This window comes from Plecotus auritus (genome assembly GCF_963455305.1).
Source record: "Plecotus auritus genome assembly, chromosome: 3".
Classification (NCBI taxonomy): Eukaryota; Metazoa; Chordata; class Mammalia; order Chiroptera; family Vespertilionidae; genus Plecotus; species Plecotus auritus.
The window spans coordinates 132,279,400-132,303,353 of NC_137772.1; the positions used below are offsets into that span (position 1 = coordinate 132,279,400).

At 50.1% G+C, this 23,954-nt stretch overlaps 1 protein-coding gene across 4 annotated transcripts in view; it reads left to right on the top strand.

Annotated features, from left to right (window-relative positions):
• TEAD4 (TEA domain transcription factor 4) overlaps window positions 1-17,673 on the top strand; it is a 73,524-nt gene extending 55,851 nt beyond the window's left edge. Inside the window, exons 8-11 of one of the 4 annotated variants that reach the window (XM_080662714.1) lie at window positions 845-1,018; window positions 14,382-14,522; window positions 15,422-15,574; window positions 15,680-15,983. In XM_080662714.1, the coding sequence (XP_080518840.1) occupies window positions 845-1,018; window positions 14,382-14,522; window positions 15,422-15,574; window positions 15,680-15,793 (582 nt within the window). In that variant the 3' untranslated portion in view covers window positions 15,794-15,983. Of the gene's footprint in view, window positions 1-844; window positions 1,019-14,381; window positions 14,529-15,421; window positions 15,575-15,679 lie in introns of all 4 variants that reach the window. The other 3 variants (XM_080662713.1, XM_080662712.1, XM_080662715.1) reach the window with 3 other exon arrangements.
• Window positions 17,674-23,954: the final 6,281 nt, after the last annotated feature.

Below are 23,954 nucleotides of genomic sequence, written 5' to 3' on the forward strand. Positions count from 1 at the left end.
CTTCTTTCCTCACTTCACCTTCCCTCTCTCCCTGTGTAGCCATCGCTCCGATCCCAAAGCCCTCCCATGGTTTCTTTGCTCCATTTCCATTCTCTCAGGTCCTCTCCCTTTCCTGCTCCCTCCCTGACCTCTATTTTTCCCTCCATGTTCTCTTCCCTCCCAGTGAAACTGCTCATCCCAGCCTCACCCCCAGGCTGTCCCATCCTTTCCCTATGGCTCTGACCCACACCCCCCTTCAGCGGCTTGTTCCTAGGTAATCAGTGTCACCTGCAAAGGTCAGAGTAGCACGTGGAGGAGGCTGGGCCGACAGGGACTTTGTGGCCGTCTCACTGTGACATTTCCAACTTGTCTTTTAGCTGAGGAACTCCTTAGTCAAACAAGCTCCTACTCAGAAGCCCACTGTGTGCAACAAAAATAGATTTCATTTGTTTGTAGCAACAGAGGCGCCCAGCCCTGTCTCCACGGGTGGAGCACAGTTTGAAAACACCTCTAGGTCAGTGGTCTGACCTCACAGGTGAAATAACAGCGGCCCAAAGATAGAAAAAGACTTCCCTAAAAACAGTTCATGGCAGAGGCAGGACTACGAATAATACAAATAATAGCTACAATTTGTTGAGCACCTACTGGGTGCCAGACACCACACCAGATGCTATATACCATCCCTGCATCCCTTTTTAATTTTGCTTTATGGTCTGTCCTTTGTCTCCATTTTACCAGTGGGGAAACTGAGGTCCAGAGAGGTGAGGTTACTCACTCCCGGTCGCATGGCTGGGATCTGAGTCTGGTCCGTTTTGTCTGCCCTGGTACCCCTGCCTCTCCCTCAGACCAGCTGTTCTTTTCACAGTACAACAAGCACCTGTTCGTACACATTGGCCAGTCAAGCCCAAGCTACAGTGACCCCTACCTGGAAGCCGTGGACATCCGCCAGATCTATGACAAGTTCCCAGAGAAAAAGGGTGGACTCAAGGAACTCTTTGAACGGGGACCTTCCAATGCCTTTTTTCTCGTGAAGTTCTGGGTAAGCCCTCGATAGGCTCTTCCACCCTACCCCCAGCACGTTGATGAAAGTGAGGAGAAAAGAGAGAGAGTGGCATCCAGTGTTCTTGCCATGGTGGAAACCTGGGGAGCACAGGGCCAGTGAGAAGGGGAGGAGCGAGCACCGAAGGCTGAGCCTGGGAGTTGGGCCAGTGGGGCTGGAGAGCTGGGTTAGTACGAGGCCCTTATCTGAGCTGTGGCAGTGGCAGCCACGCCCGGCATAAGAACAGCCTTTAGAAGGCTGTAGTACTGGAAGACTTACAGGAGATATTGAGGGGTAGGTGAAGAGCCAGCGTGGACCCCCTAGTCACCTGAGTCTTTGAATGGCACGTCTTGAGTTGGTTGTAGGGCCTGGAGCAGGGCAGTTGGTCCCTAAAGGCTCATCTCCAAGAACAGGGCTTGGAGAAGAGGACTTTGGTCTAGGAAAGGTCATCCCAGAAGAAATACTCACCTAACTTTACAAACAGCTCAGCCTGTAGACTTGGTCCCTGCTGCTCACTTCCACTCGTCCCTGGACGGGTGTTATGTGGGTAGAGTTCCATCCTTTCAAAATATCTTCTTCAAGACTAGGAGGCATAATTAATACCTGCTCTAGAGCTTACTTTTGAGGGGCCCAGTACACACGGAAAAGGGATGTAGGGCCCATCTGGCGTGGCTCAGTGGTTGAGCATTGACCTATGAACCAGGAGGTCACAGTTTGATTCCTGGTCAGGGCACATGCCCTAGTTGTGGGCTTGGTCCCCAGTGTGGGGTGTGCAGGAAGCAGCCAATCAATGATTCTCATCGTTGATGTTTCTTCCTCTCCTTCCATCTCTGAAATCAATAAAAAAAAATATTTTTTTTTTTTTAAAGAAAAGGGGCTGAAACCGGTTTGGCTCAGTGGATAGAGCGTCGGCCTGCGGACTAACGGGTCCCGGGTTCGATTCCAGTCAAGGGCATGTACCTTGGTTGCGGGCACATCCCCAGTGGGAGGTGTGCAGGAGGCAGCTGATTGATGTTTCTCTCTCATCGATGTTTCTGGCTCTCTATCCCTCTCCCTTCCTCTCTGTAAAATATCAATAAAATATATTTTAAAAAAATAAATAAATAAAAAAGAAAAGGGATACAGGGAGGAGTCAGACAAGTGCAAACTAAGTCAGCAGTGAGGAAGTACAGGAAATCCTCTGGTTTGTGATTGGAGCCTTTGAATAGTTTCAGGGCACTGACACAAGGCCTGGGCGGCTCCTCCCACATTCCTCTCCCTAGCACCCTTGTTATCACCCACAGACAGCTCAGGATTTCGTATCCTTTGCGAGGTCTCAGACCACTTTGATTATCTGGAAGCTTTACTTTTCACAGAAATAGGCTTATGCACACTAAATTTTATACAGTATACATTTCTAGGTGGCTTACCGGGCCCTGGCTGGACTCCTAGTCTAGCTCTCATTCACAACAAACCCTCGGGGCTGGCTCTCTCCAGAGAGGCAGGTGCTGGAACTGAGACCCATGCCTTGATCTTCCAGGTGCTTAGTTATTGCACTCTGCGAGACAGCGTGTTCCGTGAGCAGGATGGCAGTTGGACCTGAGCCTTAGGGTGGGAAGATCTATTAGGCAAGGATGGGAAAGGCTATTACAGCCTGGGGAAGGCATAAGGAAGTGGGCTCCAGAGGGAAAGTCATAGGTACAGGTGTGTGAGGGGATAACAGAAATAAAACTGCAAAGGTGTTAGATCCTGGGAGGCCCTGATCATACAGAAGTTTGGGTTTTAATCTATCCTGGGATAAAAAACAGGTAATCATTTCTTTGACTTTTATCTTACTTTTAAATCAATGCATGCTCATGTTATATTGTTTAATACCAAGAGGCTGCCAATGAAATGCAATAGATTCTTGTTCTACTCCTCCCCAATCCCAATCCCCAGAGACAGTCGCTGTAAATTTTCACTGTTTATTCTGGCTTTTATCTCCTTAATTCTAAATAATATGCTTATACTGACATACCTGGATGTCACGACCAAAATATTTATTCTTATGTCCGAAAAAAATTAGCTGAGAGAGGGGAATGGAGGAAGGAAGAGAAGTAGAGAGGGAGGGAAGGATGGATGGAGGGAAAGAGGAAGGGAGAGAGAGAGGAGAGAGAGAAAGAGAAACATTGATTTGCTGTTCCACTTATTTATACACTAAAGGCCCTGTGCATGAAAATTCATGCACTGGTGGGGTAGGGGGATCCCTCAGCCCGGCCTGCGCCCTCTCAGTCTGGGAGTCCTCAGGGGATGTCCTGCGGGGAGCGGGCCTAAGCCGCAGTCTGGCCTCCCTCTGCAGGACGCAACTGGGCCGGCCGATTAGGGGACAGTGCCGCCCCCATCACCCCACCGTTGCTGCCTGGCCTCCCTCTATGGGAGGCCCGCCCAGTCGCCCCTCCGCTGCCACTGGTCGCCATTCCCTCCCTCTGCCCGCTGGCATGCACCTTGGCTGGCCTGGTGCTGCCTGCTTGCCGGCCCCGCCCCCCACCGACTGGTCATTCCTCGTTCAGTCAATTTGCATATTATGCTTTTATTATATAGGATTCATTATTATGTGCCCTAACCCGGGATCAAACCCACAACCTTGGCCTATCATCACCATGCTCCAACCTACTGAACTACTGGGCCAGGGTGTCATCATCCAATAGTATATCCAATAAGTTACATAAGTTAGTCAAAGCCAAGAAATATATTGTGATTAGTTTTATTTCTAGTACAGCTTTTTGTTTTTTTTCTACAAATGAATGGCTTTCTCACTTGCATATTTTCAATTTTTTAAAATTCTCACCCGAGGATATTTTTTTCATTGATTTCTAGAAAGAGAATGGAAGGGAGGGAGGAGAGGGAGAGGGAGAAATGTGTCACCATGAGAGAGACACATCAATTGTTTGCCTCCAGCACACGCCCCTACCGGAGCTGAGGAACCTGCAACCTAGGTACATGCCCTTGACCGGGAATTGAACCCTCAACCCTCTGAACTGACATTCTAACCACTAAGCCAAACCGGTCAGGGCTCACTTCCATATTTTTAAATGAACCTATTATTAAAATGTTACATATTGTTCCATTATAACTACCATATAAAATTTTTTTCAAATATTTTTATTGATTTCAGAGAGGAAGGGAGAGGGAGAGAGATAGAAACATCAGTGATGAGAGAGAATCGTTGATCGGCTGCCTCCTGTACCCCCCTACTGGGGATCAAGCCTGCCACCGAGGTATGTGCCCTGATCGGGAATTGAACTGTGACCTCATAGTTCATAGGTTGACGCGCAACCACTGAGCCACGCCCTCTGGGCCTGATACCTTTTTTACTGAAGTATTCCTAGAGCTGCAGTTTCCTAGGTCTTATTTCTCTCTGTTTAGGTGTCTTCCCTCATTTACTGCGACACATTACAGGGGTCCTCAAACTTTTTAAACAGGGGGCCAGTTCACTGTCCCTCAGACGGTTGGAGGGCCGGACTATAGTTTAAAAAAAAACTATGAACAAATTCCTATGCGCACTGTGGGCCCGGGACGAGTCGGCTGTTAAGCAGGACAGGCAGCGGCATCTGGCGGGCCGGATAAATGTCCTCAGTGGGCCACATGTGGCCCGCGGGCCGTAGTTTGAGGACCCCTGCTAGTACCTTCCTAAGGAAAGATAGCGTGAAAAGTAAATTTTCTAAGTCTTTGTCTGTTTAAAATGTCTGTTTTCGTACTTGATTGATACATTGACTGGGTATAGAATCTAGATCATAAGTCATTTTCACTAGAAATGATTTTCAAGAATCATTTTTTAGCCCTGGCTGATGTTGCTAAGTGGTTAGAGCATCCACCTGTGCACCAGAGGGTCATGGGTGTGATTCCTGGTCAAGGGCATGTACCTGGGTTGCAGATTTGATCCCAGGCCTGGTCAGGGAGCATGTGAGAGGCAACCTAAATTGATGTCTCTCTCACATTAATGTTTCTCTCTCTCTCTCCATCCCTTCCTCCCTCCCTTCCACTCTCTAAAAACCAATGGAAAAAAATATCCTTGGGTGAGGATTAACTACAACAAAAAAGAATAATTTTTTAATGCATTGTTCCATTGTCCTCTAACAGCGTGTAGTCTGATAGCATTCTAATTCTCTGTCCTTCGTTGTGTAACTTGTGGGTTTTTTGGATTTTTTTTTTGGTCTCTAGAAGTTTTGCATTTCTTCTCTATCCCTTATGTTTTTGTTTATGTTTTTTAATGTCTTTTTATTGATATTTTAGAGAGAGAGAGAAGGCGAGAGAGGAGGGGAAGAGAGAAACATGCACCCTGACCGGGGATCGAACCTGCAACCTGGGGATGTGCACTGACCCAGAATCCAGCTGGCAACCTTTTGGTGCATGGGTTGATGCTCTAACTAACTAGTTAAACTGGCCAGGGCATATCCGTCATGTTCTTACATTTTACATTGATGAGCTTTTGTGTTATTTTGCTTCCTATTTTTGAGCCCGACACTTGGTAGACACTTTTAATCATGAGGTTAGCATCTCTTAATTTTGGAAATTTTACTTGTATTATTTCTGTGATAATTTCTTTCCCTCTTTTTCTTTGTTCTTTTCCAGGAACTCCTATTAGTCTGATGTTGGATCTCCTGGACTTATCCTATATGATTTTTATCACTTATTTATTTTCAAATTCATTTTCTTAAAGATTTCCTTAACCCTTTCTTCTAATTCTTCTGAATTAGTTAAGAGTATATCTGAATGCATATTACATAAAACCCAAAGTAACAGTGGCATAAATAAGTAGTTTGTTTTTCTTTCAGGTAAAGTAAGTTTGGAGGTAGGCTGTCCAAGGCAGGTCCAGCACTTCCCTAAATCACCAGGGGCTGACCGCTCTCTCTGTCCTCACGGTGGTGGCTGCTGGAGTCCAGCTGTCACACCCACATTCTAGGCCTCAGGAAGGAGGAAGCCAACTTAGTTCCCTTCAAGGAGCCTTCTTGGAAGTCCACACAACACTTAATTAGCTGTGTGTTGTGCCCAGCTACCGAGGAGCCCGGGAAATGTACTCTTAGTTGAGTAAATTGCCAAATAAAATCAGGGTTCAATTGATGGATTTCTCTTTCTTAGTGGTCATGATGAATTGTTGTACACTTCAGGGTGAATTAGATGAGTAAGATATGGTGGCATTCTCTGCCACACCTATCCAATGTTGAATGTTGACCATAAACCTTTTAATTTTTAAGAACTCTTTTGTTCTTTGATTACATCCTGGTCTTGTTGATGGATACAGTTTATCTCTTATATTTCTGGGAATATGAAGTGAAAAAAAAATTTTTTTAGGGTTTTTTCTTTCTTTTTTGTCTTTGTTTCCCTTTAATCCTTTTTTTCTGTCTGTTTTGGTCTCTGTCTTTCAAATTGGAGGGTTTTCTCAAATATCTATAATCCTTGGCCATATTTTTTGGCCCATATTTTTTTAAAACAGCTTTATCTATAATAATAAAAGCATAATATGCTAATTAGACTGGACAGCCAAATGACCTTCCAGACGTCATTCTGGACGTCCTTCTGGATGAAGCCGTGGTGGCGGTGGCCAAGGCAGAGGCAGTTAGGGGCAATCAGGCAGGCAGGTGAGCAATTAGGGGTGATCAGGCAGGCAGACAGAGTGGTTAGGGGCAATTAGGCAGGCAGGAGAGCAGTTAGGAGCGATCAGGTTTAGTTGGACATCCCCCAAGGGGTCCCAAATTGCGAGAGGGTGCAGGCCGGGCTGAGGGACCTCTCCCCCCCTCCTGTGCACAAATTTCATGCACCGGGCCTCTAGTTTTCATATAATTCACTTACCATACAATTCACCCACTTGAAGTGTTCAATTCATTGGTTTTAGTATAGTTACAGAGATGTGCAAGCACTTAGTTTTAGAACGTTTTCATCACTCCAGAAGCAAACCTGTACCCTTGAGCCATCATCTCACATCTGCCTTAGGCAACCACTTATCTACTTTCTATTTTTCTATATCTTTGCCTTTTTGGGACATTTCATATACATGGAATCATACAATATGTGGGGTTTTGCATCTGGCTTCTTTCACTTAGCATAAACGAAGGTTCAGCTATATTGTAGTAGGTATTAGTACTTCATTCTTTTGCAAGGCTGAATAATATTCCATTGTAAGAATATATCGCATTTTGTTTTGTTTATCTGTGCATCAGTTGATGACCATTTGGTAGTTTCCACCTTTTGGTTATTATGAATAACTAGAGGCCCGATGCATGAAATCTGTGCAAGGGTAGGCCTTCGCAGCCCGGCTTCGTCCAGAAGGTCGCCTGGAAGGTTGTCTGGATGGTCGTTTCACTGTTCAGCCATTTGGTAGATTTGCATGTTACGCTTTTATTTTTACAGACTAGAGGCCCAGTGCATGAAATTTGTGCACGGACGGGGGCGTTCCCTCAGCCCAGCCTGCACCCACTCCAATCGGGGACCCATCAGGGGATGTCTGACTGGCGGTCAGACACCCTCTCACAATCTGGGACCGCTGGCTCCTAACCACTCACCTGCCTGCCTGCCTGATTGCCCCTAACCCCTCTGCCTGCCTGCCTGATCACCCCTAACCTCTCTGCCTGCCTGCCTGATCGCCCCTAACTGCCCTCCCCTGCCGGCCTGATTGAGCCCCCAACTGCCTCTGCCTGCCTGATCACCCCTAACTGCCCTCCCTTGCAGGCCTGATCTCGCCCCCAACTGCCCTCCCCTGCTGTCCTGATCTTGCCCCCAACTGCTCTCCCCTGCCGGCTTGATCGCCCCTAACTGCCCTCCCCTGCCGACCTGATCTCACTCCCAACTGCCCTCCCTTGCAGACCTGATCTCTCCCCCAACTGCCCTCCCCTGCCAACCTGATCTCGCCCCTAACTGCTCTCCCCTGCTGGCCTGATCGCCCCTAACTGCCTCTGCCTGCCTGATTGCCTCTAATTGCCCTCCCCTGCCGACCTGATCTCGCCCCCAACTGCCCTCCTCTGCTGGCCAATTTGGTTCTGATTGGTCAGTTTCTATGCCAGTCAGTGTCAAAAGCTCCACCTCCTAGGCAGCCATTGGCTCCTCACAGTTGACCCAGATTTGGTTCTGATTGGTCAGTTTCTATGCCAGTCAGTGTGTCTGGGCCTATCAATGGGGCCTGATCAGAAAGGCGGGGCTGATCAGCAGCCCTGGTGGAGGCCTGGAGAGAAATGGAGGCATGGCTGTTGGCCAGGCTGGGAGAGCAAAAGAGGCAAGTTCTGATCAATGGCTGCCACAGAGGCTACGATCAGACCCTGCCTCTCTCTCTGCAGGCCTCTCTCCAGGCCTGATCCGCAGCCCCCTAGGCAGTCAGTGCTGGGTCGGGGCACTGGCAGCAGCCCCAGTCAGTGCTGGGTCACCACGGCAACCCAGCACTGACTTCCAGTCTGGTCGAGCCTTCGGTCGTAATAGTCGTTATGACCCTGGCTCTTTATTATATAGATGTTGCTGTGAACATTTCAGTACAAGCTTTCGTGTAGCATAATGTTTTCATTTCTCTTGAGTTATATACTTACTTCTGGAATTGCTGGGTCACATAGTAACTCTATACTTACCTTATTGAAGAACTGCCAGACTTTCTTCTAAAGTGGCTGCAACATTTTACATTCCCACCAGCAGCATTCAAGGGTCCCAGTTTGTCCCCATCCTCCCCAACACTTGACATTCTCTGTGATTATTGCATTCATATATACCAGGATATCTTCTTTGGAGAAATGTCTGTTTGACACCTTTGCCTATCTTTCAATTGGGTTGTCTTTTTATTGACTTACTAGCAGCTCGGTGCACAAATTTGTGCATGGGTGGGGTCCCTCAGCCTGGCCTATGATCGGGGCCAATGGGGGCCCATCTCATCCAGTCCCAATCAGGCCCATCGGGGCCAGCGGGGGGGAGGGACTGCGGGAGATTGGTTGGCTGCGGGAGGTTGGCTGTGGGAGTGCACTGACCACCAGGGGGCAGCTCCTGCATCGAGCACTGCCCCCTGGTGGTCAGTGCGCATCATAGTGACTGGTCACTTAGGCTTTTATATATATAGTTAGATATGTTCTCTATGTATTATAGATGGAAGTCCCTTATCAGATATATGGTTTGCAGATATTATCTCCCATTCTGTCAGCTGTCTTTTCACATTCTTGATAGTGTCCTTTGAAATGCAAAAGCTTTTCATTTTGATGAAGTCCAGTTTATTCTTTCTTTTGTTGTTTGTGCCATTTGTTCATTTTAAATAATGAGTGGGAGTGCTGTGTACCAGGCAGGAATTGTCACCTGGAGGGCTTCACTTTAAGGTAATTGGGGTTGAGAGCCAGCTGTTTTATTGGGAAAACCAGTTAATGTCAGTGTGTTCACTGGACTTTTTTTTTTTTTTCTTTTTTTTTTCTGAGGTGGTTCAGTTTTTCCAGAGAAGATTCCTTTAATTCTCCATCCACCCTGGGAAGGAATATACTTGATCAGTAGAATTCTAGGAGGGGGGCAGAGTAGAGGGCTAGGGGATCCTACCCTTTCTTATGCAGGTTTCACTTAATTTTTCTGTTTTCATTCTTGTCTCTCCCCCTCACCGCCCCCAATCTGAGCCCTGTTTAATGTCTGGAGGTTATTACCCTTTCGTCCTCTGCCAGTGGGTGGGAGAGGTTCTCCTGGAAGCCTGCCCATCCTATGTCCACCCTATATACAGTCTTCAATCAGGTCCTTGTGTTTTATACTGGTCCCTCTAGTGCCAAGCCACCCAAGGCTTCTCTGAAGTACATCAGCTCACTTCTTGTCTGTCACCCCTCATAGAGCACTTTTAGGTTGTAATTCCTTTTGCTTCCTTTGCCCCACAGAATCCATTCTAGTTCTGGTCCACCTTCAGTCTCCTCAAATTTGTTGAACTCTCTGTCATTATGGCCTCTTCTGTGTTTTCTTCGCCTTTGTGGTGTAGCACATTTGAAAAAGTTCTTTGCTATCATTCTAGTTGGCTGTCTGGAAGGGGAAAAATGAACTTGTGTGGTTTGTAACCCATTTAACCGGGTGTCCAGAAAAATGGGTTTAACCTGAGTGTCACTGCAGGGGACTGGCCATCGTTGTTGGAAGGCTGCGTTGAGAAGGGTGTGGAGAGAGAGTGCTGGATTGACTGGTAATGCCTGTCACGGCTGTAGTGGGGGAAGACAGTGGCACGTATTTGCTGTCCCTTCTCTTTAGGTAATGAGGAATCACTGAAGTGTTTGAACAGGGCATGGCATGGCTGGAGTTGTGCTTAGTTAGATAAATCAGCTGTCCAGACCGGAAACAAGTGGGAGACTGCTATAACATAGGCCCAGAGAGGGACAGCAATCTCTTTAGGACCTCAGCCAGAAAGGGCTCAAACAGTCTTACTTCTTCTTCTCCCTCCTCTCCCTTCCTGCCCTGACCATGGGAATTGGAACCAGGATGCTCGGCTGTGGGCAGCTGAAGACCATTGTCCCTGTACCGCCAGTGTGGCAGCTTCCCTTCCTGCTGTGTGCCTAGGGAAGCTTCTGGCCTTCCCTTTGAGGAACCTACACCGTCTTGAGTCCACCTTCCCCCAACCCCAAACCTGTCCAGGCTTAGCCTTGACTCGGAGAAGGAGCTCGGGTGACGTGATTTGCAGCTGTTCCTCAGCACTGACTGCCTCAACTACCCTGAGGGTCAGAAGGGAGGCCTGGTTGGCAGGAGGCATTTATGGGAACACGACCCTGGAGTGGGGAGGTGGCATATTTGGGGCTCTTTTCACTGGCTCCTGCCTTCTTTTAGTTGGAGATAATATTCTGCATTCTTCTAGCCACCATCTAGATGAGGACTATTCTAGGCCTCCAGTTCCACACATGGGGGGAGACTGAGGCATGGAGTAAGTGAGGACCTGGCCTTGAGCTACCCGGCCAGGATGAGCTCTTACATACACACAGCGAGGTGCGTGGTAGTCGGTGAAAGATGACCTCGGGCACTGCTTGCATCACATCACCTACATCAGCATGTTTATCCTTGCCACACCCCCAATGTAGGTCAAATTGACAGCCACATTCCATCTCGGGGAAGCAGACACAGAGGTGAAGTGGCTTGCCAGCGTCCCCCGGTTCATTGTGGCAGAACCAGGATTCAGACCTAGGCAGTCTGGCTCCAGGGTGTGAACTCAGAGCCATTACACTAAACCTTGCAAAGTACCCAGGGTGCCCTCCATGCAGGATCCTGGTGCTCCCCTCCTCCTGTCAGAGAAGGCTCTGATTGTCTGGAAAAGGATCCCCAGACTCTGAGGAGCACGGATCATGGCGGCACAAAGAGAGCAGACTTAGCCCTGCGCTCTCAGTGTAGAGCTGGGCAGTGGGGCTTCTTGGATTTTCTAGAGCGTCCCTTGTCCTGTCTGTTCTGTAGCCTTGCTCGTGGCCCATGCCCACTCTTTCTTTCTGCCTCTGTGAGGAGGTTGGAGGTGGGATTGATGGGAGGAGAAGGGAAGGTAGGGAAGAGTGGGGCCCAGGACACATGATTAGGCAGCTTCCACCCTTGGCCTTTGTGCTCTGGCCGTGGGCTGTGCACACCACCTGCGCTATGTGGACCCAACGTGGCCCTTGTCTTCCAGGAACTCACATTCCGATTGGCAGAATCCAGAATAGATCTCAGGGTCATGGGGCCGGAACTGCTGTGCAGGGGAGCGTGGTGGTCACACATGGCCCTTCCAGAGTGTTAGGGGGGCACAAGGAGGGCAACACTGGGCCTCAACAAGCAAATCTCATCTTCTCTGGGCCTCTGCTTCTCCATCTGAAAAAAAAGCAGTTCATTTTTGAGGGCTTGCTACAGGCTGTGTCTCTGAGGACCTGGGGTGGGGGGATGGGGCGGGGAACGGGCAGTGAAGGGAGGCAGTATACCTTCCTCCTCCAGCCCTGTGCCTGAGCCGGGCTATCTCTGAAGGCCAGAGGCTTGGGCAGCATGAGGACAGGAGAAATCAGAGATGTGGGCATGTCAGTGGCCACTACATCTTGGCGGGCATTTCCTCTTTGCTCTTTCTCTTGCTTAGGGAAGGTAGAGGCACCAGGGAAGTGCAAATGTGGGAAAAGAATTGCTCCTGGTCACAAACCAAGAGACTTTGGGTCAACCATGGGGTCCTCACAGGCAGCTTGGCCTCTGCAGACATCTGGACCCTCATCTCCTGGGCCCTGGCCTGCCCACTCCCTCCCCGGCCATCAGCTGGTGTGAGACTGGCCACGGACAATGACAAAGGCAATGAAACAGTGCCCCTCTCCTGAAGTCTTCCTTTCTTCTCCTGCCTGGCAGTATTCCGCTCCCGCCCAGGCCTTGTGCAGGCATGCTGGGGAGATCAGAGCCCCGCTGGAGTGAGAGGAGGACTTTGATGTCCCACTGAGTCCTGCTCTTATGGAAGGAATGGCAGCAGTAGCGCAGCAGTAGCTCAGTGGACTGCCAGGACAAATTGTTCCCGGCTGGCAGTGGCATCTGGGTGCAGGAGGGGTTGAATTGTGAGTTGTGCTCTGTTGGACTCATATGGTGGGGTTTGGAACAGGACTGAGAAGCTGAGACCTCACCTCCTCCCCAGAACATACAGGACCAGCAGAGGCCACCTCTGTTCTTGGGGTGGGAGAGAGGGGACTCATGGACACTGATGGCCATTAATGCCAGTCTGCAAGTTGAAAATGCTGGGCAGAGCTGAGCTTAGGCCACGAAGGGAGGAGAGTACCCCAGACTGTCTGCTGTTCCCTTCTGGGCCCTGACATTTCTCCCAGGCACATACCAGCACATGACAATGAATCTGAGCCCCTCCAGCCCCCACACCCAGGCTACGGCTGTCTGGCTCATCTGTCAGTCACCCGATCCCCCACACCTGTTCCAGGCACGGCCTGTGAGCTGCCCACCCGCACCACAGCTATGAATAGGGTGGAGGATGGGGAACAAGGGGCATTCTGAGGGCAGGAAGGCGAGTGGTGGGGGGCACCTTGCAGGGTAATGTTGGGGTGGGGGCAGCTTTCTTCTTAGGCTGAGAAAGTAGAGAAGCAACCTTGTTTGGGGATGTGCTTAGAGTATGGGGATACAGGGGTGGAAAGGAGAAGGGTGGGGTTGTAATCAGAAGGAAGAGGCACTGAGGACGAGGCGGGGCATCTGGGTGCATTGCCTGCATCCTTGGCCGGCATCTCCTGGGCCTGCAGCGTCACCACGGGGCAGGTTCTGGGGCAGACTTTGGATTGTCATTGTGGGCTCTCTGTCTTCCCAGCCCCCTTCTCTCCACCCTACCCCAGACAACCAGCTCACTTATTCTACTTGCTTTCCCACAAGTTTCAGTTCTTTGAGAGCAAAGACGGTGTTTCGACCTCTCTGGTCCCCCACTGCTCTCGCTGTGCTGGGCTGGGCAGGATAAATGGTGACTGATTGGAAGGCCAGGTGAGTGGGGAGTGGTGCAGAAGCCCTGGTGTGTATTTGAATTGGGGCAGAGCTGGAGCTGAGAGGACTCCCCTCATAAGCAGGAGATTGCAGGTCCCTCCTTGGGACCAAGGGACCTCTCTCTTCTCACCCAGCGCCATCCAGAGGTGAGGGGTGGAACAGCCACACGTGACTTATTGAAGGCCCATCCTTGCACCTAGCCCTGGGGAGATCTTAGTTCTTGCCTCCCGGGTGCTTACCATCTGGAAGAGGCAAGGCCAACTGAACAGGTCTTGCCAGCAGGGGGCGATGAGGGGCACTTCCAGATCACTTTGGGGATGCTGGGGCAGTGCTACCTTTGTATAGTCTGAAGAGCCTGAGAGGGTTGGGCCCTTCTTGCCAAAGCCTGGTGCATAGTGTTCTTTTAGGTGGCACATGAATAAACATTTTTTAAAAATAGTTATGCAATTATTTTCATGTATATTAGAAAAATAGAACCTCTGATTTCATGACTATATTGCTAAGAATAGAGTTAGGGAATAAGAGTGAGTTGATTTAAAAGAAACCATTAGGGGCATAGTAGGACCTGTGATAGGTGGTACATGAATGTAGCCTTAATCAAAGGGAGGCCAGCAGTGGCTAAAGTCTGAGAGGCATCATTTTATGTCCTGGCCTGGCCCCTCAGATGCCCCCCTGGCCCCTTGTGCTCCCCTCCCAACACCCCCCAACCCCACCCCGTGCAGGTGCCTGCCTTTCCCAGGCACTTGAGCTTCCTGCCAGTTCTTTTTCAGGCAGCAGAACCTGACCTTATGACAGGCCTGCAAGTGAAGAAAGGTGGAAGCGTTCCAGCCTCATACTGTCCAAGTTCCGTTCAAAGCCTCCCAATTGCTTCCTGGCCCAAGAACCTGGACTGGAGCCCCAGAGGTCTCCTTGTCTCCGCCCCAATCGTGTGCCTGCTGACTTACCTGTCTGCTTCTTGGCTTTCCCATGTCTCCAGGCAGACCTCAACGCCAATATGGAGGACGAAGGCAGCTCCTTCTACGGGGTCTCCAGCCAGTACGAGAGTCCCGAGAACATGATAATCACCTGCTCCACCAAGGTCTGCTCATTCGGCAAGCAGGTGGTGGAGAAAGTGGAGGTAGGAGTACCCTGTGCATTTGTTAAACCAGACCTTTAGACTGTTCCAGGTTGGTTTTCATTCATGCCCTCTGCTTTCCCCAAATTTGTCTGAACTAATGCAGTCTTACCCTCACTGTCTCTTAGTTATTGATAACCCACCTCATGTTAATCACGACCAGATGCCGGGCTGGTACCCGGGAGGAGGCACCCCCTTCCCAGTGTTCTCACCCCTGGCTGCACTTAGATCGCTGGAGCTTTTGAAACTTACCAATGCATGAGCCCCACTTCACAGCACTTACCCCAGCATCTCCAGGGTGGAATCTGGGTAATAGCTGTTTGTAAAAAGCACTTCAAGTTATTTATTTTAAATTAAATTTTTGTTTTGAAGTAATTGTGGACACTCATGCAATTGTAATTCCATGTACCCTTCACCCAGTTCCCCTGAGGGCAGTATTCTATTGGCAACCAGGAGTTAACATGGATGCCACTTACAATCTGATTCACATTTCATTGGTATTTGTGTGTATGTGTGTGTGTGTGTGTACACAATACTAATACATGACAGTTCCACGGCCACACGGATTCCTGTGCACCCTTCCCCATGTTATTTTAGTGTGTGGTCAGGACTGCATCGTCATCTATCCTGTCTTGCCTATTGACTCTACTCTGTGTCTTGAAGCGCTCCTCCTCCCATGCTCACCTTCTGAGTATTGGAGCTCAAGGTGGATGGTCCCTCTGCTGCCACTCGAGCCCCTGGTTACTGAGGGAGGAGGAAGGCTTTGATCACAGAGCCTCTAGGCCTTCGGCCTTTTCTTCCCACTTAAAAGTCAGTGGGTCATGGAGCGTCCCCAAGCAGCTGGGCCTGGGCTGGATGTGGTCAGAGAGAACCTAAGCCCTGCTGTCCCCTGGGTCCTGCAGACAGAGTATGCCCGCTACGAAAACGGCCACTACTCCTATCGCATCCACCGGTCCCCGCTCTGTGAGTACATGATCAACTTCATCCACAAGCTGAAGCACCTGCCCGAGAAGTATATGATGAACAGCGTGCTGGAGAACTTCACCATCCTGCAGGTGTGGGCGGCGGGGCTGGGGGCGCTGCAGGGGTGGGGCAGAGGGTCCAGCAAAAGGCATGCCCTCTTCTGGGGCCTTAACCCTCACCTTTTCTCTCACCCACAGGTGGTCACCAACAGAGACACACAGGAGACTTTGCTGTGCATTGCATATGTCTTCGAGGTGTCAGCCAGCGAACATGGGGCTCAACACCACATCTACCGGCTGGTGAAAGAATAAGAGACTTGGGGAGCAGGGATGGGGGAAGAGATGTGTGTGTGTGTGTGTATAGGGACATGGGGTGGGGACCTGCAGGGACAGCTTCTTGAAGTGCCAAGAAAGCTGACCCTTCCTACCCAGGAACAAATTGTGCCTCAACCTGCAGTCCCAACCCCAAATAAACCCAAGATGTGTATTTTCAGAGGACCCCACCTAGCTGTAGGAGCCCTGGGAGGGACTGTGTGAGAAGGGGGACAGTCTGGGAAGCGGGCTGGAAGCTGCCCCAGAGATGCATCTCGGGCAGTTCTGAAGCCATTGCCCCAGTGGACTCAGCCAGGAATGTCGCCAGACGCTGAAGGTCATGCTGGATGTCCCTCTGCTGCCTGGAGCCCCTGCACTCTGCTGCTGGCCACTCTGGCAGGCCTGAGGATGGGCACGCGGGCTCCCATTCTGTGCGTGCTCAAGTGTGCACCGCGGCTCCCTATGCGTGCTGCAACTGCACTGCCTGGCATCTCTGCTGCCACTACCATGGGGCAGCTAACAGGGAGGCCCGTCCAACCCAGGTGTGGGTTTTAGGTGTGGAGGTGACTGAGTTGCTGGAAGGGGACACTGAGCCATTTAGTTTTATTCATCTCTGGTGGTTGTGGATTCCATGGCCCTGCTGGCTTGTTGAGGGGACTGGCTCCAGATCAGAGGAGCCCGAGACAGAGGGCAGGAGGGCAGTGCTGAAGCAGGCTGCCGAGTTGTGCAGAGGCTGGCGTCATGCAGCACCCTTTTTGGTAGCGAAGGCCAAGAAAGTTGGTCAGAGGTCTGTGGTGACCCAGTGGTCTCTGAGACCATCCAGTTCTGACGGTGAGTCTTGCCTCCCTCCCAGCCAAGATGCCTGTCAGGTGGTGACCACTTCAGGGCCAGCCCAGGCCATCCACTTCCTCCCCAAACAGTAGTTTCTGTGCTCCTTGGGGCTGGAGGAGAAGGGTGTGGAACCAACGCTGAGCCTAGAAGCTACCGCCTGTTTATTTCCTGCTAACAGGCAGGCTTTGGGTTTCAGCAGTCCTGGCTTCATCCTAGTATTCCTAGCTGCCTGACTTTGGCAAATGTCTCCACCTTTCTGAGCCTGTAAAGGGGGCAGGCAAAACACTCACGTTAGGAGGCCTTAGTGAGGAGGAGAGAGAATGTCTACAAAGTGCCTGGTGCAAGATGTACTCAACAAATGTTATGATAATTAGCTTATCACTCACCTCCCTCAGGGAGGCCTGGGCCTGGCTCTCTGCTGCCATCTAGTGGCTCTTTGGTATCATCCCCAATGGGAACCACAATCCCAGGTGCCTGGGATTCAACCTGCCTACAGATGTTTACTGTGCCCCACGCTCAGGAAGATAATATATATTAATAAACAAATGAGGAAGACAGTATCTAGGAGGGGTACAGAGTGGTGGTTAGGAGCAAGCGTCAGACCACTAGAATTGGAATCCTGGCGTTTCGCTACTGTCTAGCCCTGTGACCTTGGGGCAAGTTCCTTAACTTCACTGTGCCTCAGTTTCCCCAACTGTAAAATGGGTCTAATAACAGTACCTACCTCGTTTATGTAGAGAGCCTAGCATAGTGTCAAGCACATAAATGTGTTTGATAAATACACTTTGTTAATAGTAGGAGCTTTCAGTCAAAGGAGTCAGATTGGAAAACTGGCTAATCTGATCCTCAGAGCAACTGGACTTCAGAGATGGGAGTGAGCAGGGTGTGGATGATTCAGGGAAGGGGCCCCAGTGGAGAGGGGCTGCCCCTTAATGGATGGGCAATGTTTGGATACAAAAGCAGGAGGAAGGCCGGCCCTCCTTCCAGGTGGGTTACCTAGTCTCCCTCTGTCCTCCGCAGACCAGAACCCCTCTCTATTAAAAAGCTTTAACAAACACACGGACTACTGCTAGACCTCATACCGAGTCGCTTAACGCTACTGTAGAGGGAGCCGAGGTGGGGCGTGGGGTCCCCGAGTCCCTGGCTCGGGCTTGCATGTTCCCGCATGTCTGTGAGGGTTTGTGTTTGTGTAAGGCTGTCCGCCCCTCCTCCAGTCACCAGCACAGCCTTGCCCTCTCCCCTCTGCCCTTCCCTTTTCCTGGGGCTGTTTGGATAAGGGAGCTCATGATGCCTGCCCTGCTAGCTGACTGTGAACCTTCAGACAAATGCTCACGAAGGATGTGTGAGCAGCCTGTTGGCCGTGGGACAGATGCACAAGTCAAGGGGATGATCTTTTTGTATCGTGCTTGGGAAGGAGTTTGCAGATGTTGCTGGGCCAAGTGCTGGCTGTGAGTTTTCCCTTTTCCTTAGGAACTGACCTCAGTAGCCTAATGGAGATTCACCTACTTATAACTGTAAATTCTGAGCCAGTCCTCTGTAGGGAACACAGATGAGCTGTAGAGCCTGTCCCACTGTTGTAGGGCAGACTGCGACCCTTGGGGCAGATAGGAGACCCAACCTGGCCCCACCTCTCCTGCAGCCTCACTGACATGCCCTGGGCTCTCTGAATCACTCATCCTTCCCAGCATGTCTCTGCCTCTGCCCCCACTGGAGAATGGTTACTCATGCTTCAAGAGCCAGTGTGGAGTCACCTCTTCGCATCAGAAGGGTTTGCCACTCCTCTTGCATGGCAAAAGCATTCCGGTCCTGACCCGTTAGAGCACCTGTTACATGTACCAGCAAACAGGGACTTCTGTCATCTCTGCTAACCCTCACTCCACAGGTACTGTGCTGTCCCCTTTTGAAGGTGAGGAAGGGGGCACAGAATGGGCACTAACTTTCTGGCAGTATTCATACATTTATTCACACACTTAGCACATATTTATTTAAATTCTGCTCTGTGCCAGGCCCTGGGAATGTGTTGGTGACCAAGACAGACGAGGTCCTTGGGGAACTTACACTTTACTGAGGAAGAAAAAGTGAGCAAGGAAACAAGATGTAAACGGATACATGCTGCGGAAGAAGTGGAGTGTGCTGATGGTGGGACACTGGGGAGCCTCTCAGGCCCGAGGAGGGCAAGGGCAGGACGGTGACTGGTGTGTTCCAGGCCAGAGACGAGGGTGTGTCGGGGGTACAGAGGGAGAGATGCAGGGACTGAGGTTCAGAGGCTGCAGGGCTACATCCTGTGCAGGCCAGCCGTCCAGATGGGGAGGAGCTGGGGATCCAGCTCGCTCCTCCGCAGGGCAAACCCCCTCACTCAGTAAGGACTTGGGGTTTTATTCTATGGGAAGGGGGTCCTGGAAGTGTTTTAAGCAAGGGAGTAAGTCTTTTTTATCTGAATTTTAGAAAGCAGCACTGGAGCTGCCTGGACTACCGAGAAGCGCATGTAATTGTCTGCTTCTGAGTCTGTCTTTCCTCCTAGACTCAGCTTCTGTGGGTGGAGACTATAGCCTTCCTGGTCTGTTACTTCCTGTAGACCAAGCACCACTTCTGGAGCCTAGCCGGGGCTTGAGTGACCACATGTGTACAAGGCAGTGGGATCCATGCCATTGGGGCCGGGGAGGTGTGTAGGCTTCCTGAGGCCTCTTGGGTGGAGCCCTTGCCCTCCTGTTACAATCTAGAGCTAGCAGGCACTGTCATGGAGATGGGGGCGTGTAAACACTGCCTGTCTTGTGGGGTCTGATGATGACAGAGCAGCCTGTGACTCTGGCCACCAATGAGCTTCCATAGAGTAGGATGATCTAACAAGAGAGATACATGCAGAAGGAGTTTAAGGTGCGTGTGCACAAGTGTGTTGTGTGCGTGCGGGTGTGTGGACACAGGCTCTGCCCTCTCAGGACTGAAGCCAGGGGAGTGAGGAACAAGGGGCTGCCATGGTGTGGCCTGGCCCAGGCCTCCTGCATACTACGTACTTCTGCTCCCTTTCCCTGGTTGTGGGGTTCAGAGGACAGTGGGCAGGGTGGTGACAGGGCCAGAGGTAGGAGGGCTGGCACCCCTTGTAAGCAGGGGTGATGACAGCAGGTAGCTCTGACAACTGGCAGGGCTGGGCCTGGAGTGGGCTCTGCTGGGCGACACCTGCATAGAGGAGGAATGTGAGGTCAAGCCGTGATGTGTTTGGCTTTACCCAGTGGCCATTTGTGTTTGACCTCTTCTTACATTACCTGTTACATCAGCTCCAAGATGAACAACAAAAAGCTTTTCTCCAAAGAGTTAAATCTATACAAGTTGTTTTTAAGACCTTAAACCCTGGAGCCAGGCTGATCTGAGGCGGAATTGCCTTCTTACAAGCCGTATGATCTGGGGCAAATGACTAATTTCTTGGAGCCGTAGTAACCCCATTTGTGAATGGGAGTTAAACGGCTTTGACTGTAGGTTGCTGTTGGGAGGAAGAGAGCAGCGTCACCCTGAGTCCCAGTGAGCGCTGAGAAGGCTAACTCAGGGCAGGTATTTTCGGCCTTTTCCACCTTGAAGCACCGTAAGTGAGTTACTAAAATTCTGCAGCACACCAAAAGTATATTTTTTGCTGATCTGACAAAAAAAGAACAGGTATAATTTTGATTCATTCACACCAGATGGCTATTGTGTTGCCTGTTGTCATTTTTTTATTTGACAACCTAAAGGAAAAGAGGTTAGTGCCCCTGACTAAATAGTCAGGTGTTGTATGTTTTAAAAATTATTGCAGCACATGGTTGAAAATCACTGACTTGGGGGTATAAAAATTTCACCTAACTATACACACACACACACATACACACACACACACTTCACCTAACTGCTCTACACACACACATACACTTAACCTAACTGCTCTATATACACACACACACTTCACCTAACTGCTCTACACACACACACACACACACACACACACACACACACACCACTTATTTTTAGACAAGAAAACAAGCTCTATGCAAAACAGGCGGGGGAGGAGGCCTCAAGGCTGAGAGCTGGCCCCAGGGCCCCAATGGAGGGTCTTAAGGGGAGGACAGAACAAATGTTGGCTAAGTCACTCTGAGTAGGAAACTGTCTGGAATTTGTTTGTTTACTTCCTCAGAAAGGATGGGGAAAGGGTCAAGTGCCTTTGTAGGTGGCTGGAGACCAGTTGGTGGAAATGGCTAAGGGTCTTTTTAAGCTCAAGGATGTCTAATATTCAACTAAGTTTTTGTATTTTTGCTATGAAAACTCCCTTTGTCTCTCCACATCTTCAGTAAAGTCTACCATGTACACAAAGGCTTTTGTTGACTGATTTTTTTTTTATATACAGAAATGAAAGTCATCTGTCAATAGAGCAACAGAAGCAGTGGCCACAGAGACATCATAACTGAACCAGGCTAGCGGAAGCCAGCCCAGTCCCTCCCGAGAGAAAGGGAAGTGCTTGGGGGTGCCTGCAAGCATGGGGATCAGAGACAAGTGGCTTGGCTGCCACCTGGGTCATGTGAATTCCTTAGCCAGGTTCTGTGAGCACTGCATTTGTAGAAGCACAGCAATAGGTATTTAAACAACAGAGGGTCACAAAAAGCCCCTGGATCTGGAAGTGGTCAAAGGAGGTTCTGGCAGGGCTGGTAGGATGTGGTCCTGGCTAGGCATCTGAGGAACTTCATTGCAGCCCTTGACCAGCAGTGAGCAGGCCCATAGGACGAGCTTTGCTCACAAAGAACAGTGTGATTGATAAGCCCAAGTGCCACTTCACTAATTCACATTGGGCAGTGCCACTCCCAGGTTGTGGGAGCACCTGTGTGTGCTTGTCAGCACCCTCCTCCCCGTGGGAAACCAGATCATTTGTGTCTGGTTGTTTGTGCATATGTTCAACCAGGGAGTTGGGTGGGCTTAAAGGACTGTGCCAGCAATGGTGAGAGTCTCGTGTGCCTGTCTCTACTTTGGGGACCTGAATTCTTCTATCCAAGGAGCAAGGAATCTTTTTTTCCCCCCCCTTGGACATTGGTTAGAGATGGCTCCTTTTTTGTAGCTACAAGACCCATTACATCATGCTGAAAAATCCCAATGCTTGTGAGTATTCAGTCGGTTGGCGTTCCTCAGAGCACCTAACACACATATTAGCTGCTGTGCTATGTTCCCCTTCACTAGCTTGGGATTCAAAGGGGATAATTTTGCAGCCCCGTTAACCTGCAGCTCCCCCTGTGTGGGCTGGACCAGTGCTGACACTATTCTCTAACTGTAGGTCTGAGAGCACTGAGAAGAGGCAGCCTTAGACTGAGTTTTCTTAGTTCACAGGAAAGGGGGAAAGAGCAGGAGAGCAGAAAGGGTAGGGAAAGAGGAGGGTGGGAGTGCCACTATTGTTCCCCAAGACTTGTCCTTTTAGGCCTTTGCAGGAGGGATTTGGGGGGTGGGGGGGCTGGTGTGGCACAGCAATTATTCCAGCACTCAGTAAACACTGAGCACCTACTGTATGCCAAGCACTATGCATGGTGGTGAGGGTGCCCAGGGAGAATGCAAGGACCCTTGCTCTCACGTCCATTCTAGTAGGGGAAACTGATAATAAACAAGCCATAAAAAAGGTAAATAAACAAGAAAATACCAGGAAGTGATTAGTGCTTTGATGAAAAAAAAACAAAACAAAAACAGGACGATGTATCAAAACAGTTTAGCCATATCCGGCCTGCTGCCTGTTTTGTTTATTTTTATCCCTGGGAGCTAAGAATGGTTTTCATGTTTTTAAATGGATGAAAAAAATATCAAAAGGAGAATAACACTCGTGACTTGTGGAAATGATAGGAAGTCCGAGTTTGTGTCCATAAGTAGAGTTTTACTGGAACGTAGCCACAGTTGCCGGTGTACGACCTGCCGATGCCTGCCTTTGGCTGTGACACAGCTGAGTGGTGGCGGCAGAGACCACATCCAGCTCATGCTGCCTGAGACACTTACTGTGTGCACTTACAGCACCAGCTGGCTGACACCTGTGTTAAGAAGTGGCTGGTGGGGACTTCTTCAGAGTGGGTGCTCACTGAAGGCCTCTCTGAGGTGACAATAGGAGCCAGCCATGTGAAGACCTAGAGAAGGGAACCCCATTTGGAGGGTGCTGACGTGGGGAAGAACTCAGTGTGTTCAGTGGCAGGAAGGCAAGTGCAGCTGGGGAATAGCCTGTCCTTATTTCAGGGTAGCCAGACCTCCCCAGATTTACCCGCGGAAAGCAATGGCTTCAGGATGCGGTTCATCTCCCGCCCTGCTGTTTCCTCCCGGTTCTTTTCTCTTAGTTTGTTTTGGTCTTGGTCACTTGTGTCAGAGCCTTGCCTCGGAAACTCCTCTTGCTTCTACTTCAGAGGGGCACTGAGCCAGGGAGGCTCGGCCCAGGTGGGAGGTGTTGGAGGCCGGCTGTGGCCATCAGGTGGGGCTCTTATTTTAGGAAGCGGGGTTTATTAGGGTATTTCTTCCTGGCCTGGTCAGATTCCATGGAAAGTGTTCCCCCAGTTTCTTGCTGGAAAGAACTGTCGCCACCAGCATAATGGGAAGTAAGTGGGAGAAAGTGGCCAGGGATGTCTCAACATTCAGTGTGGACACTTTTGCCAGTTCTCCCGTTTGCTGCACAGTACTCTTGTGCTCAACTGGACCTGGTGTCCCCGGCCCAGACACACCCAATGTTGCCCTCTCCCACAGAAAGAACTCCCAGCTTCTGGCTGTGCTGAGGAGGGGCAGCCCCCACTACACAAAGTCAAGGCGATGACTTGGGGAGCTGTCTCTTCTTGAACTGAATTTGAGCGGTCCCCTGTTTTTACCTCCATTTCCAGAGATACCTGGTACCATCAATTCTTGACTTCGGGGAAGTCGGTGGTATAAATCATGTTCCTTTTTTACTTTCTCTGGGTTAGGTTTCAGCTTCTTGGGTCTGCTAAGTCAGTTGGCATTTGTCCTGTTTTCCAGCCTCGGAATTTTTGTTACTATTATTTCCTCTTCTGTTCCCTTTGTTCTTTAGAGAAAACTTTAAAAAATCCCTTTACAGTCATCTTAGAAGGGTTTCAAGAGGGAGCAAAGTAGCTCTGTTGAATCGACCACCTTTGTCCTGATTTACTTACTTAAAATACCACTGTGATCATTGTGTGAAGACAGATAATAGGAGAGCAGGAGTGGAAGCAGCGGGACACAGTGGGGGGCTATGCAAAGGTCCAGGTGAGAGCTGATGGTGCTCTGGATGAGAGTGCAGGGGTGGAGTTGGAAGAAAATGGGTAACCTTGAGTTATGTTCTGAAGACAGCCACTATGGCTTCCAGATGGTT